Source organism: Populus trichocarpa, chromosome 17, assembly GCF_000002775.5.
Source record: "Populus trichocarpa isolate Nisqually-1 chromosome 17, P.trichocarpa_v4.1, whole genome shotgun sequence".
Classification (NCBI taxonomy): Eukaryota; Viridiplantae; Streptophyta; class Magnoliopsida; order Malpighiales; family Salicaceae; genus Populus; species Populus trichocarpa.
In genome coordinates this window covers 10181853-10197395 of record NC_037301.2, presented here as the reverse complement: position 1 = coordinate 10197395, position 15543 = coordinate 10181853, and the positions used below count along the sequence as shown (strand labels likewise).

General features: G+C 34.1%; 2 protein-coding genes across 6 annotated transcripts; one reads left to right on the top strand and one right to left on the bottom strand.

The window, feature by feature from the left end:
• Positions 1 to 2724: 2724 nt before the first annotated feature.
• On the top strand, positions 2725 to 4634 carry LOC7484554 (UDP-glycosyltransferase 708G1). Its single transcript, XM_002324049.4, has one exon. It carries the CDS (start codon positions 2993 to 2995, stop codon positions 4373 to 4375), a length of 1383 nt encoding a protein of 460 aa, XP_002324085.3. The 5' UTR covers positions 2725 to 2992; the 3' UTR covers positions 4376 to 4634.
• Positions 4635 to 5194: 560 nt separating this feature from the next.
• On the bottom strand, positions 5195 to 11997 carry LOC7467717 (uncharacterized). Of its 5 annotated transcripts, XR_002978767.2 has the most exons (7): positions 11662 to 11997; positions 11433 to 11529; positions 11122 to 11215; positions 9363 to 9601; positions 8388 to 9198; positions 5366 to 7541; positions 5195 to 5260 (listed from the first exon to the last, which is right to left on the bottom strand). XR_002978767.2 is itself a non-coding variant. In XM_024589078.2 (6 exons), the coding sequence occupies exons 4-6, from the start codon at positions 9588 to 9590 to the stop codon at positions 5437 to 5439; spliced, it is 3144 nt and encodes a 1047-aa protein (XP_024444846.2). In that variant the 5' UTR covers positions 9591 to 9601; positions 11122 to 11271; positions 11433 to 11529; positions 11662 to 11997; the 3' UTR covers positions 5195 to 5436. The 5 variants fall into 5 exon arrangements, 4 of the variants coding, with proteins under 4 accessions (XP_024444846.2, XP_024444845.2, XP_024444843.2 ...); XM_024589078.2 differs by having other exon boundaries at positions 5195 to 7541; positions 11122 to 11271; XM_024589077.2 differs by having other exon boundaries at positions 5195 to 7541; positions 9363 to 9592; positions 11122 to 11271.
• Between the last annotated feature and the right edge of the window lie 3546 nt (positions 11998 to 15543).

The window sequence follows — 15543 nt, the reverse complement described above, 5'->3', positions numbered from 1 at the left end:
ATGAGACCATGATAATCTTATAAAAAGCATATATATATATATATATATATATATATATATATATATATATATAAAGTTCAATTTTCAATCAACCTAACGTTGAAGGGTGGAGGTAAGAAAAAAATTCAATTAAAAAATAATAAAAATAATAGCATAAGTTAACTCTGGTTAACCTGTCAAACCCAAGAGAGTAAGATAGCTCCATAAAAAGTAAATCGAAACAAATTATAAAATCTAATAATCATTAAATTCAATATTAAAGGATAAAATTAAAAAAAATAAAAAATATTAAAAACCAAATTAATAAAGTCAGACTATTTAATTGTTCATTACTACAGTGAAATGTCAAAACTTTTTAGTATATGTTAATATTAGATTTTGCATAGTCCAGAAAATGGGAAGATAAAATCTGACTTCTGCTACAAGTTTTTCACTGCATATCAGCTCTATAGCTAAAAAAAAAAAGAAAGAAAGAAAGAAAATGACAATCTACTATTAGTATATCAAATTTACATGTTTACTTAAGAAAATAGATGAATTGTAATTTTTTCTCATTTAAGTATATCGAGTTTTTCAAGATTTTCAATTAAGTACTTTTGTCTATCTTCTATTAATTTTTTTATTTGATGATGTGTTATTTTCCCTTACATCGATATTAATAATCTAACTTTTATTTAATATCATCAAGTACATGAACTTTAATTAATCTTGTTTATTTTAATATACTAATATTTTTTATTGTTCAATCAAGCACTTTAACTAATAATTTATTTTTTAATGTGAGTTTTTAAGAACAACCTTTAAAATAATATTTTTATATAATTAAAATATTCATTATCTCAAAGCGTCAGCTTTACTCCTTTTCTCATAGTTATTAAACCCGGCTCGAGGGTTGACCCGGCCAAGAAGCCGGGTCCCGAGTTTCATGGGTCAACCCAGGTCAACTCGAGTCAACCCGGATTAACTCGGGAAAATTAAAAAAAATTAAAGTTTTAATATTTCATATGAAAAAGTCTATGTAAATATAGATTATACATATTATGAAGTTTAAAAGAATATTTTAAAAAGTTTTTTATCCCACATTAAAAATATATTATGTTAAGCTTTTAAGTTGAGGTATTTAAATAAGAAAAGTTTTTTTATCCCACATTGAAAAAACATAACTTTTTTCATGGAAACATAAAGTATATATATAAAAGAGCTTCAAATCTCATATTGTAGATATTATGTTATTCTTTTAAGTTAAAGTATTTAAATCAAAAGGTTTTTTATCCCACATTGAAAAAACATGATTTTTTTCTTGAGAACATAGAGTATATATACTAATGAGTTTTAAATCCCACATTGAAAATACATAACTTTTTTCATGGGAACATAGAGTATATATATGAAAGGGCTTCAAATCCCACATTGAAAAGATACTATGTTATCATTTTAAGTTGAAGTATTTAAACCAAAAGGTTTTTTTTATCCCACATTGAAAAAACATGATTTTTTTCTTGAGAACATAAAGTATATATACTAATGAGTTTTAAATCCCACATTGAAAAGATACTATGTTATCCTTTTAAGTTGAAGTATTTAAATTAAAAGGTTTTTTATCCCACATTGAAAAAACATGACTTTTTTCTTGGGAATATAGAGTATATATATTAATGGGTTTCAAATCTCACATTTGAGGGGAAAAAAATCGGGTCTCGTCCGGGTTCGCCCGGGTTTGGCCGAGCTGTTGCCACAGTCGGTCTTTTATTAAACCCGGACCGGTCCAGCCACCGGGTCGACCTGCCGGGCCGGGCCGGGTTTAATAACAGTGCTTTTTCTAATTGACTAGGTTCCTTTCATAGTTTTTAGACCCGGTCTGGGTTTCGGGTTTTAACCGGGTTGCCCGGGTCAATTCTTTTTTTAAAAAAAATCAAAACAACGTCGTTTTAGTAAAAAACAAAAACAAAGTCAACGAGTTACAACCAGGTTTTTGACCGGCTCACACCGGGTTTTTCCTTCCCCTGTTTTTTCTTCAACCCGGTCTGATTCCAGCCCCGAGTCGTCCGGGTCCCGGGTTTTAAAACTATGGTTCCTTTACTCAGATAAAAATATTAAATCTTAGAAAAGTGCATGTCAAACAGAAATCAAGAAAATAACTTCTCTTAGATATTCACTTCATGTTTAGAAATGAATAATTGAGAAAACTAAAGTATTTATTTGATTTTTATACTCCAATTAAAAATATAACATAAATCTGCCATAGTAATAATATAGCAATGCTTGATTTATCATAATTGAAAACAAATAAAAGGGGTAATTATACTAAAAATAAAATAAAATTTATTTTATTTATTAATATAAATATTCGGGTTAATTTATATATATTTCAACTAATTTCATGAACTCTAAAATTATATAAATAATGATCGAAGGTCATTGAACAAATATTTTGAAGGCGATGATAAACGGAGCATTGAGTTCCACAAATGATTTGAAAATAAAAATATAATTAAATCTTTCTTTCTTTCTTTCTTTCTTTCTTTCTTTTAGATGAGAGGAGGAATAACTTTGTTAGCTTGCAAATCACAAAAGTTAAAGAGAGAGAGTGCTATTAGCAACAATGGGAGTGCCAATAGCGGCACCCCAAGCCATTCTTTAAGATTTGTAATCTGCAAATAAAAATATTCAGACTCGTGGATATAAAACACCCGAGACCTGACAGGTAGACGGGGACCGTCGACCCCGCCAATGAATGCCTTCACCCGTTTACTAGCTACGGAATCTAATGCTTCAACTGTCCACCATCTTGATTTGTCTTCCCAGTAAAACTGTGTTGTAGCCTTTACCATCGAGCAGGTTGAAGATGAGCTAAGTTTGGTCTTTCTATATTATTATATATAGGCAACGAAACCAGCTGCTAGTTCATTTCAAGAATACGCAAACTTGCTCATCCAGCTCTTCTCTTCTTGTACAAGAAGCTAGAATAACCACCAAAACAGCTTACTGAAGAATGTCAAGTTCTAGTGACCAGAAACTTGCTCATGTAGCTCTCCTCCCAAGTGCTGGCATGGGTCATCTCACACCCTTCCTTAGACTTGCTGCTTTACTCACAGCCCGAAATGTCCAAGTCACCTTCATCACCCCACATCCAACAGTCTCGCTGACAGAGTCACAAGCTTTATCTGGGTTCTTCGCTTCCTTTCCTCAAGTCAAACAGAAGCAGTTTCACCTCCTTCCACTTGAAGAGAATTCGGTTGACCCTTTTTTTTATCAGATGCAACTCATCAAGAGCTCCTGTCACCTTCTTTCCCCTCTTCTTTCTGCTCTAACTCCATCTCTTTCTGTATTTATCACAGACATGACCTTGGCCTCTACAGTTATTCCCATCACTCAAGCTATTAGCCTTCCTAATTATGTTCTCTTCACATCATCTGCTAAAATGATGACATTATTTCTATCCTACCCCACTTTAGCCGGTTCAAAAGCTCTGGATGATTTAGATGAGACGGATGTCATCAAGATTCGAAACGTGGAATTGATGCCCAAGTCATTGCTCCCCCCACCACTTCTGCAGAAGAGCAATAATTTTTTTAAGAACAGTTTCATAGAAGATGGTAGGAAAGTGACAGAATCATGTGGAATTCTACTTAACACATTTGTAAGTTTTGAGCTTGAATCACTCAGAAAGATAAATGATGGCCAAGTTCTGGAAAGGCCACCTTCAGTTGTTGCCATTGGACCATTTCCACCATGTAATTCTGAGAAGAGCCAGTTACAGTTAACTTGGCTTGATGATCAACCAGCTGGATCAGTTCTGTATGTTAGCTTTGGAAGTAGGACTGCTTTGGCTAGGGATCAAATCAGGGAGTTGGGAGAAGGGCTGATAAAGAGTGGTAGCAGGTTTGTCTGGATGGTGAAGGATAAAAAAGTTGATAAGGAAGATAGTGAAGAATTGGAAGAGGTAATTGGGCATGAATTGATGGAGAGGGTCAAAGAAAAGGGATTGATAGTTAAGGATTGGTTAAACCAGGACGGCATATTAAGCCACCGAGCAGTTGGTGGATTTTTAAGTCATTGTGGTTGGAATTCAGTGATGGAGGCTGCATGGCATGGAGTGAGGATCTTAGCTTGGCCCCAAAACGGGGACCAGAAAATCAATGCAGATATTGTGGAGAGGATTGGACTAGGGACCTGGGTGAAGAGTTGGGGTTGGAGCGGGGAGATGCTGGTGAAAGGAGCAGAAATTGCAGAAAGGATTAGAGAATCCATGGGGAATGAATCATTGAGAATTCAGGCATTGGGGATCAAAGAAGATGCTAGGAAAGCAGTGGGCTTTGGTGGGAGTTCTGACAAGGGATTGACTGAACTCATCAGCATGTGGAAGCACTTCTGAAGTCGCGAGAATATCCTATACCCTTCTGTATGTCTTGTACCTTGAATTGTCTGTAACCAGATAAATAAGGATTAGATTGGTAAAGTCAAAAGGTAGGGGGAATTCAACTCGCATTGTCCTGAAATTTTGATTTTTCATCCTTCTTTTGGAGGATGTCTTAATTATCCTGTCTGGTGTATCTTTTAATCTTTTTCTCATCAATAAACTTCACTTCTTTCATGGAATGAAACAATCCCATGAAAATTATGAAGAGATAAAACTACCTTTGCTTTTATGATCGTTGATGTTCATAGGTCCAACAACTACCTTTCAAATTTACCGCCAAATGGATCTAGTAATTTTTTCGTCTGTTCAAGTTAGAGATGAAAAAATCGACGGCGCTTTCGGGGTGAGGAGTATGTTTCTACTCGCAAGGATAAATGAAGACCATAACTACAAGACAAGAGGGCACAAGACCATGACTATATATTTAGAGAGAGAGAGCGCATTCACTGTAGTTTTTTGTTGGCTGGTTAGTGTAGGGATACATAAAAACACACACACACACACACACACACACACACACATATATATATATATATATATAATTTAAGAGATAATAACCTAAATAATTTTATATTTTTAAAACATGAAAAACAAAGACATGTTTCTCAGTCTTCATCTGTTCTATCACAAGACAATAACCAGGCACCACCTTTCAACAAAACCATAGTATATTTCCTAGACTCCTTGCTATGTAGGGAGATTTCAGGCCATTTTGGAGTTCATTGTACAAATATGAATAATGTTGTTGTTTGAACTCTGTTGCTTAAATGACTGTTCTGATAGCAATTTAGAACTCTGCTCATTGAAGTAAGTTATTTCTCAACATCAAGATTTCTTGATCTGCCAAAACAAAGGAGGAAGAAGCTGAAGCCACAAGTGTCCTATTTCATACAAGTTCAAAGTACAGATTCAGAAAATACAAGGCAAGTACACAAAATGAATCACCTTGGCATGAATAATATTGGCAGGTAAGGCCATGACAATTCATTTCTGAATTTCAACGACCTGCTCTCTAGCTATTGGTGTGGTGAAGGGTTATTGGAAGGATATCTCTGCCGTGGAGGACGCCTTGTCCTCTTTCCCCATCCTGTTACTTCAAGTCCCAGTTCTCCACAATTTGGCTGCTGAGCTTGCGGTGGACTCACTGCAGTTACTGTTGGAAAGGCAGCAGAACTCGCTGCACGCTTTCTCCCCCTTCCTGCCTTGCTCTTAGGGGAGTTTCTCTGAGACAAACCTGACTGCCAAGTGCCACCGGTTGCTATTATCAGACCTTCAATCATCTGAAGATCCTCAGCCACATCATTCCTGGACAAAGAGACAAGACCAGGAAGTACATCTCTTTGAAAGTCCTTCCGCTGCCTTCCTCTCCTGGCCTGACCTCTCCTAGGACGTCTTGGCAATGATGTTTCATCTTTTGTGTTATCCAAAACCATAGGTTCACAATCATGATCTTCTACCATGGTTTCACTTAAATTTAAGGTCATATACTCAAAAAAATCAACCTCATCTGATATTGAATCTTCACAATCATTATTACCCTTGTGCACTAAAAGTGATCCAACATCATTCTCAATGTATCCCTTGTAAGAAGAAATTATCTCTGCAAACAACTGAAGAGAATTATTCACTTCAGCTTCCAATATATGGCACGGAGCATCATCTTGAAACTGGTGCACACCAGACAGTGACATGTCCACTAAAGCCTCAGCTGCAGCTATCAAAAAGCCTTCATGAAAGTCCTTGGATTCATCTGTTATGGACTGAAATGGTTCTTTAAATTTGCTTTCCGGAAACCCACCTCCAGACACGATGTCCATGTTGTTTTCAAGGACAATTGGCGCCTCCAAATCTATCTGAATTGCAATACTGGCCTTGTTTCTTGGAGCTTGAGCCTCTTCTTCAGTCACACTCACATTCAAATCAATTGAATGTCTTAAATCAGCTCTACAATCAACTGAACACTTCGCCATATTTAAACTGTTTGTGTTTAGGATCTCCACGGATTCAGATTCCATAGGATCCTGATTCAGATCAGTATGAAGTAACCCGCCTTTAATAGAGTTAGCATCATTAGTCTCTAAAACACAAAAACCAGGCTTCAGGCCAGAGCTGGCAGAAGGTAGTTCTTTGGAAATGGGCTTTTCAATAATGGGAACACCGAGAATCTTCCTATTGCTTGAACAATCACCTCCAATTCTCTTTTCTTCAGCATCATGCACATTTGTTGCTGATGATGAATCCTGAACAATGTTATGATGGAGGCCCTTCATTGTTCCACCATTGCAAGCAAATTGCTCAGCATATTTTCTTTGCAACAAATCCCAATTCACCTTATGAGAATCAGACATTTCACCAGAAGATTTTCCATTACAATGTGAAATAGTTTTCATCCATGACAATGCTCCTTGTGGAGTTTCTTCCATCCTTGGGATACCAATGGAAATAAGATTTGAATCAGAAATTGCTTCAATTGGGTAACTTTTTGGAGGTACTGCATTGAGGTTTACTTCCTTCGCAGATTTTATATTCTCAGACCAGCCTGAACCCCTAGAGTTATTTGGAGGATTATGTTTAGGAACTTGTTCAAAAGCAGAATTACTATCACTGTGTCCATTCAAGTGACCAGCCGATGCCTTGGACTTCAACTGAGAAATGAGGGAGATGTCATTTTTGTAGGACAATTCAACTCCTGGTTTTGGGATAAAATCCACTTTTTCATTAACAATCGACCCATCTGCAGAAACTTCATGGCAATGCAACAATGTGGTTGAACTCTTATTTGATTCGGGAAAGGTATTAAAGCAAGGGTTTCCCAGAACAAATATTGCATTCTGTTTCCAGCTAGCCGGAGGCCTCTTCCAAGATGAAATGGAGGATGACTCAGAATTGACTACATTAGATTGAGGAGCAGGTGGCCGCAGAAGTGCATCTGAAGTCATAACAGATGCATTATGATTTCTTTCGGAGATTTCTACACCAAATATTGTCTTCTTTTTCGATTGTTCTGGTTTATTCTGATCAGGCACATGGGCATTCATGCAGCCAACATGTGATGATTCACTTTGTGTAGGCAAATACTCTCCATAAAAACTATTATTCAGAGTTCCGGTGCTTATTTGGCCTGAAAGAAGGATCAAACCATCAGTTGAAAACTGAATGATCCTACACAACAATAAACATATTGCGAGAGTTTTCAATTGTCTCTCTCATTATGAATCACCTAAATGAAAAGAAATATTCATATTGGAGGTTTTACGCTCTGATGACAAAGAAGAGTGATCCAACCTTAGAAAGTAAAGGAATTTCAAATACCATGAGCTTAACTCAGTATCCATGAACACATATGCACATTCACCATCACATGCAAGCGCATTTAATTGTATGTAATTTGAAGTCAAAACTTTCTTTATTTCCATTTTCTTTAAGTCAAAGACATTCCTTAAAAGTCATACAGAATCAATAACAATGAGAAGTTCCTTTTACATTTTTCAGAATTTTCAGAACAGTGACCATTGAGGTTTCTGAATATTCATACAAGTATGGGAAGAGCATTTCCTTACAAGTACTTGGATGCTTATTTAGAATTCTCATAACAAAATGGTTATGCCAGAAAATGATTCACTTTTTTTCATGAACAAAGCAAATAGTTATCTCGAACTAAATTTTTTTAATAATTCATTTCAAAATTTGGTTAAAAGGGAGTTCATTTGGTAAATTTTAACATTGCAAAAGAATTAAGTTGCAACAGATTTAGAGTAAGAAAAATCAATTCACCAGGTTATCAACAGGAGAGATAACAAACATGGTATAAAAAAATACAGCAATGATTTGAAAAAAAAAAAAAAAAAACCCTACTACTAGGCTACTTGTAAAGTAGTGACTCATGCAAACTTGCACATCCAAGAAAAAAGAACGTCATTGGCTGATTTCAACAGGAAAAAAAAAGTGTTGCTGAATAAGTCCTTACCAGCTTTGAAGTTAAAAGGTGGTCTGCCTTTGTTTTCCCATTCATTATCTAAAAGCATATTTCGTTGGCTGAGTCCCTCCTTTTTTTCTTTACAGGGTCTTTGAGAAACTTCCTTTGCCAAAGATTGGAAGCCTGAGCATGAATTTGCAGATAAATCCCGCCCCTGTATCTCTTCTTTCGAGTAGGTAACCTTGCCTAAGGTATCGAAAGGAGTTGTATCATATGTTTCCTCAACCTGGAAAGGTTCATTCAAATCTGTAAAACCTCGGGTCCTCCCTGTATTGGAACTAAAAGTATCACCATTGCAACTAGAGTGAACACTACTCAAGGTGGACATGTTGCCATTTTTCTCACAGGTAGCCATACAATTCCAATTTGGTGGGTCAGATTCCAACCCTGACCCCCCAAATGCCCCCTTTTCTTCCTCTGCATCATTTATGTATTTTTCAGCTGGTAGTTCAAGGTCAAACAACTTCCTCTGAAGCTTCTTGTGATTGTATTCAAGAGATACATCATACTTAATCCTGGATCCATCATGCGTAGAACCACATCCAGATTGCATGTTCTGCAAATTAATGGAACTAAAATGTGATTGGACACTATCAGCACCTGAAGCAGATGGTATATGACAATTCATTGCCACCAAAGGCAGACCAGAATTATGCCACCTCCTTCCATCCCCTTCAGGTGTAAAGGCAAAAGGATTTGATTGAAATGTTCCCATTCGATCAAGGCATATGACTGATTCTTTGCTTCGGACTTCATTCATTATGTCCATTTGTATTTTGTGAAGCCGATGCAGTTCATGGACCTGCATAATTGAATTTCCATAAACTAATATATGATATTTTGCTCAATCAAATTTCAATTATGCATGCAAAACAACAAATTTTCACAATATATTTCATGAACTCAGAAAAGTATTGAAAATCTAATTTTATAGCTCAAAAATATAAAACTGGAAATAAATCATACCTGATGTCTGAATGTGTTTTCTTGCCTCAATATGGTTTGCCTCAAGTGTTCCTTGTCATATCCAGAGTATCTATCTATTTCTGGCTTTGCAGCAAACACGCCATGGTGCTGCTCAAAGGCTTTGTTTTCATGACGTGAAGGCCAGCTACCATTCTCACTACTTTCATCTAGATCCTTCATAGAATTATATCCCGGCATATACATCTTGTACAGAAATTCAGTTCCCATTCCTGCAAAGACTGCAAACAACTTAATAAAGCTCTAAATTAACTTGCCAACACTGATAAAAAGGATATCTCGTTTTCTTCTATCACAAATGAAAAGGTTTTACATGCCAACACTATATAATTTTGTTGCAAGAAAAGGCTATGGGATGAGAAGCATGGTTCATGATTCTGACAAATAAAACTCGTGGCATATTGTAACACGTGTATTGTGTGCTTAGATTGGAGGGAAAAAAAGTTGATGCTGCACATAAATCTTCATCTTTGCAGTCATAAATTATTCATCAATCCTGGTACATAGAAAGAACCGCTACGTTATACAGGCAGTGATATCATATCATTTCCTCCTACATGAATGACATCTTCTGATTCGGTGGTGAAATCAAATCCCAGCTAACGTTTTTAGTAAATCTTCCATATAAAGAACTCACTTTATCACTTAATTTAGCAACAAAATAGCAGATTATGAACAAATCTTAAAAAATCTAGTCATAAATAAAGTCAATTAAAAACAACATATCCCTGTAATTAGTATTGGAGAGAGATCCCATTCCACCATCAAAGAAAAATCAAGATCTTGTAATATGTTTGCAAGAAGTAGAGGCAACAGCATAGAAACCCATGCAGATAACTCTCAGCCAAAAGCTTCTTCCTAGCTGCAAGTGCTCCAAACTAGATATTGGACAGCATTTGTAAGGGTAATAACAAATGTTCCGATGGGTTTTGCATGCTGAGTATCTTTAGGAGAGCTGATCTATTAGAGCCTGCCATAATTTATGTTACAGTAGGCAAAACTAGGCCAACCAATGCACTGAAAGAGGTTAAAAGTTAGAAACAGCACCAAAAGAATTCACGAATCCCTATTTTTCAGAAAATGCAGTTTCCAAGCGTTAAAGAAACACTTTGTTGATAGACTAGAATTTAATTTGTAGGCAATGGAAGTGTATTTGGTAAGGATGGGAGATCAGAATATAGTAGTATCTAAAAGAAACATCAAAAAATCAATTTTCGTTGGACACCCATTTCGGAGATAATTAATTGTAATGCATCATAGCTACACATGAGCACACAATGCCAACAGTTCCAGTGATGATGATAAAAGAGAATGGCGTGAGCACTGGAATGGTGTGGTGAAACTCAAAGTATTGAGCTCGAAATTCACTCCAAGGATCCCAAATCAATGATCTTGTAATTGGCAACCGTTGGATCATTAGGTTTCGTTCTTCATTCTTTTCCTTTGCAATATACACTTTGTTCCAGTGTAAAGGAATGAATTCTACCAGCACTGCTCCGACCAGAAAAGAAAGTTCAAATTGCAAAACTAAAGAGAAAGAAACAACTTCTAGCAGCTTTCTTAAGCACTGGGAAACTACTATGGAACAGAGAACCCTGGTATTCTGACATCACTGCAAAATGGCCCTATAAAAAGGGTATTATTACATCCCTTAATACTACTGCAATTACATCCATTTCATGCTACTAACTTCAACAAGAAACAAATACCGATGGCATTGAAAGTTCTTGTCATTGCTTACTTGAAATCCCAGGAGACCTTTCTTCTAAATCAGGTATTCCAGATAAATTGATAATCTGAAATCTAGTTTTCTTTAAAGCCTTCCAGACACAAGCCTGCGATTCCAGCAGCACAAATCAAGGAAAGAGAAGCAATTGGTTTTGTTCCTCCACTGACAAATAACAAAGAACAAGGACGGAGAATGAAAGCAATAACTTGGCAACATCATGCACTCGAATTTAAGCAACTACAGTTGACCGACCATGATTAGCATAATAGAGACCAACATACAGACAAATCAATCATCCAAAAAAAGAGGAAAAAATGATTTACCTTTTGTATATGTATCCTCTACCTCCCCATATCAAAACTTGAGCTCAAATTCACAGAAAACCCTTGAACTCAACTGCAGCTCCATTAAAATTCCCATCTGAAGGAAGAAAACAAAACCACAAAGACTTAAACAAGAGTAGGTGACTTTGTAATGTCATAGAAAAATCACAAATCATCAACCATCAGACAAAAGAAAGATAACCCAAATGATTAAAAAATATATATATACATGAGAGAAGCTCAAATCTGCTGGGCCAGTATCTGATATTATGTGAATTGGATTGAAAGATCCCCACAATCCCAGATAAGAATAAGAGAGAGATCTTTCTTTCTTTTTTCTATTTTCTATTTTCTTTCACAAAGAAACAATGACTTGGAATTTGTCAACTCGTGGTCTCACTAATATACTTTGCTTGAGCTTTGGTTTCCAAGATATCTATCACTTCGCTTTCCTATTCTGTATTTATTATTACTATATTATTTTTTTATGGGGATTTTAAGGATGTGAAAGATATGGGGACATTTGTTTTCACATTTTCTAGATTCTCTCTACCTTCCATGCTTTTTGGGTACACGCAAGTAAAGTACCTTTTAGACGCCTGTGTTTCACTCTCTACAACAGCAAGCACTACTGTTTCCATAAGTAGCTGACCACTCTTCAATGGAGTATCTTTCTACCCTCACACGCACCTACACTCGTGTACCGCATTGCTGTTCGCCTTTTAACGATTTAACAATATCTTTGTTTTTGCGTTTTCAATGCTGTTTTCTTGAAAATCGATTTTTTTATTTTAATTAGTTTTTAAATTATTTTAATATGATAATGCTAAAAATTTAAAAATAAATAAATATTTTATTTTGATGTTTTTAAATAAAAAATTCTATCACAATCTCAAACACAAATCAAAAGCATTACTAAAAATTAGTATTTATTTGTTTTTATATTCTGAAAGTATTTTAAAAAAGATTAAAATTATTTTTATTTCAAATTATTTTTTTATATTTTTATATCGTTTTGATCTATTAATATTAAAAATAATTTTTTAAAAAATAAAAAAATTATTATTTTAATACTTTTTTAAATTAAAAATATTTTTAAAAAACAACCATTATTCAATCAAAATTATTTTAAAAAATTACACACACTATTTTAAAAAACCACTGTCGTGATATTAAACTTATCTATAATCACCCGGGCATCTAAAATGACAAAATTGACCAAAGATTGGAGGGGTAAAGTTGGCAGTTGAGCAAGGGCAGCACAGGCGCGTGGTGTGAGAACATTTCTTGAGGGATGGCTTTGAAGTTTCCTTTATTATAATGTTTTGGTTCATTGCTTTTGATTGGTTGATAGTTGTAAAACTTATTTGATTAGATCGGCCTTGTAGTGATCCGCGCAACCCTTTAAAAAAAATAAAAATTATTAATATACAAGAATTTAATATATTCATTCAGTCAAAATTTACTACTAAAAAATGAAGGAGCTTGTATTTTTTTTTAATTTATTATAGTTTATGGTTGTTATCATTTAGATTTATAAGACTTTTAAATTAAATTTATATTTTGAATACATAGTTTTCAAACCCGGCCCGATCGAAGACTCGGGTTCAGGGTTTTGACCGGGTCGCCTGGGTCAATTCTTTTTTTTAAATCAAAACGACGTCGTTTTAGTAAAAAAAAAAAAGTCAACAGATTGCAACCGGGCTTTTGAGTTGGTCTTGCCGGTTCAACTGGGTCACACCGGGTTTTTTCTTCCTCTATTTTTTCTTCAACACGGCCCGGTTTCAGCCCCGGATTAGCCAGGTCCCTGGTCGACCCGCCGGGTCGGGCCGGGTTTCAAAACTATGTTTGAATATTTGAATCATGTTTATAAGTTTTATTTTCTAAATCTTTAAAAAAAAAATTTGTATTAATTAATGAATACATTGAAATTAAGATTAAAAGTTGTGTTGAAATTGAAATATATTTAATTTATTGTTGATCCGGTGATCTAATTTTTATTTTATTTTATTTTATTTCATGTTGGTCTCCAAATCAAACAAAAGCTAGTGGATCATGTTCGTGGATGAGCTTTACTGATCTTGCAATTGGTTCCTTTTGTTTACAGCTACACACAAAGTTTGTTCTATTTGACGGTAATATTTTTGTATCATTTTAGATATTATTTAAAATTATTTTTTTAATATTTTTAAATGTGCACTGTCACATTATTGCAATTGTAATGTATTTAGAAGAGTTTAATAAATTATTTTAAGAAATAATCATATTATTTGAATTCATAAAATTAAAAATTGAAAATAACTATTTAACCACCATATATATAATCTCTTAAAATCTGTATAAAAAAGTTACAACACACTAGAAGACAACAAGCTAAAACAAAAATTGATATTGAATAGGGTTGTCACATATAACTCTAATTCATATTCTTATTATTGAATAAATAACTTTGATGTAGTTTGTCTCTCTATGATGTTTACAACTTCTTAAATAAGCTCAAAAACCAACCTAAACAATCTAGAAAAGTTGAAAATAAAGGAAAAGCCGTAAAAGTCTAAAACAAACTAGAAGAACAATAAAATTACCAATCTTAATATTTGATTTCCAAAACTAAATAAGAAAAAATAAAAAAATCATAAAGGAAAATAATTTCCTAAACCAAATAGAAAAATAACGATAACTAAGAAAAATAATTTCTCCCAAAAAATTCTTTGGCATCAGTCTCTCAAGGTTGGAGAGAACTTATTCTCGAGTTCTATTTTATTTGTCTCAATTTTGTGGATGTCCAATCAAAAATTTCAACCTTTTATGTGCTTAGTTTTTCTATTAGAAACATCATATATGTCAATAATATATTCAATCTCTCTAACAATGAAACTAAACTTAGAGTTAAATAGAAGATCTGGAAATTTGCTTTATAACTTTTATTTGAAATACAAGAACATCAACTTTAATTTTATCAATTCTAAAATCCTCCTCAAGCCCATATAAGGTACATCATTCGTAATGAGTTTCATCAAATCACCTCTTGAACTACATATAATTTGGTTCTCTTTTCACTAACATCACCAACCAAGAATTTTGCATCCAAGTCTTCTCATTCAGCATCATCTTTATCATTTTCATTAGATTTTAGTTGTTGATTTCAATCTATAAAGTAACTAGAATAATTAAAACTTTTGGTTTCAACATCATATTCGTCCTAATCAAGAAACTGCTTAATTTTACAATCGATCTTTACATATCTTCTATCACCAGTTCCTAAACACCTTTTTCTAGTTTTGCAATTTGTCTCTACATATATTTTATCACAAGTTCCTAAATGTCTCTTTCTTAAGAGAAAACCTTTATATTCCCTCCTACACAAGCATATCTTGTTGTGATAGCTTTTATAGCCATAGTTACTCCAGCACACCATTACACAAATAACTATCAGAATCGTTGGGCTCTGATATCGACTAATATAGACAAAAACAAAATACTAAAAGACAACAAGCTAGAAAGACAGAATTAAAGCCGAATAAGGTTGTCACATAGAACCCTAATTCAAGTTAATAGATAAAAAAACACTCAAATATTTTAAAATATTTGTCAAAAACCTTGTATGCAACACATAAAGAGAACAACTCAAACTAATTAGAACTTTTCACTCTCCTAATCGTTTGGTTCCTATTATCTGCAATGTTGATACACATCGTTCAACTCAATTGAAGCATGTTCATATACAACTATTTGTGTAAAGGACAACCCTATGGATGATTAAAAGTCATAAAGTCTAACATAATTTATTTATTTTTGTGAATATGCAACTAATGGATGCAAAATTTCAACAACAAAATACACAACTATATCTGAATTAACCTTTATTAAAAAAAAAATACATCAAATGAAAGAACAAAGTAAAAAAGGAACCTCACATTACCTTTCAAACCAAATATCCAAATAACAACTAAGACCAAACCTAATAAAAAACCAAATAGCAAAGCAAAACATTAACCGAACAGGAAAAAAAAAGTAATGGAATGAAGGACTAAATAAAAGAAAAACATACAAAAAATCATAACTTAACTCCATCACATTTGGCAATCTTACTACACATACAAAAAAAGCA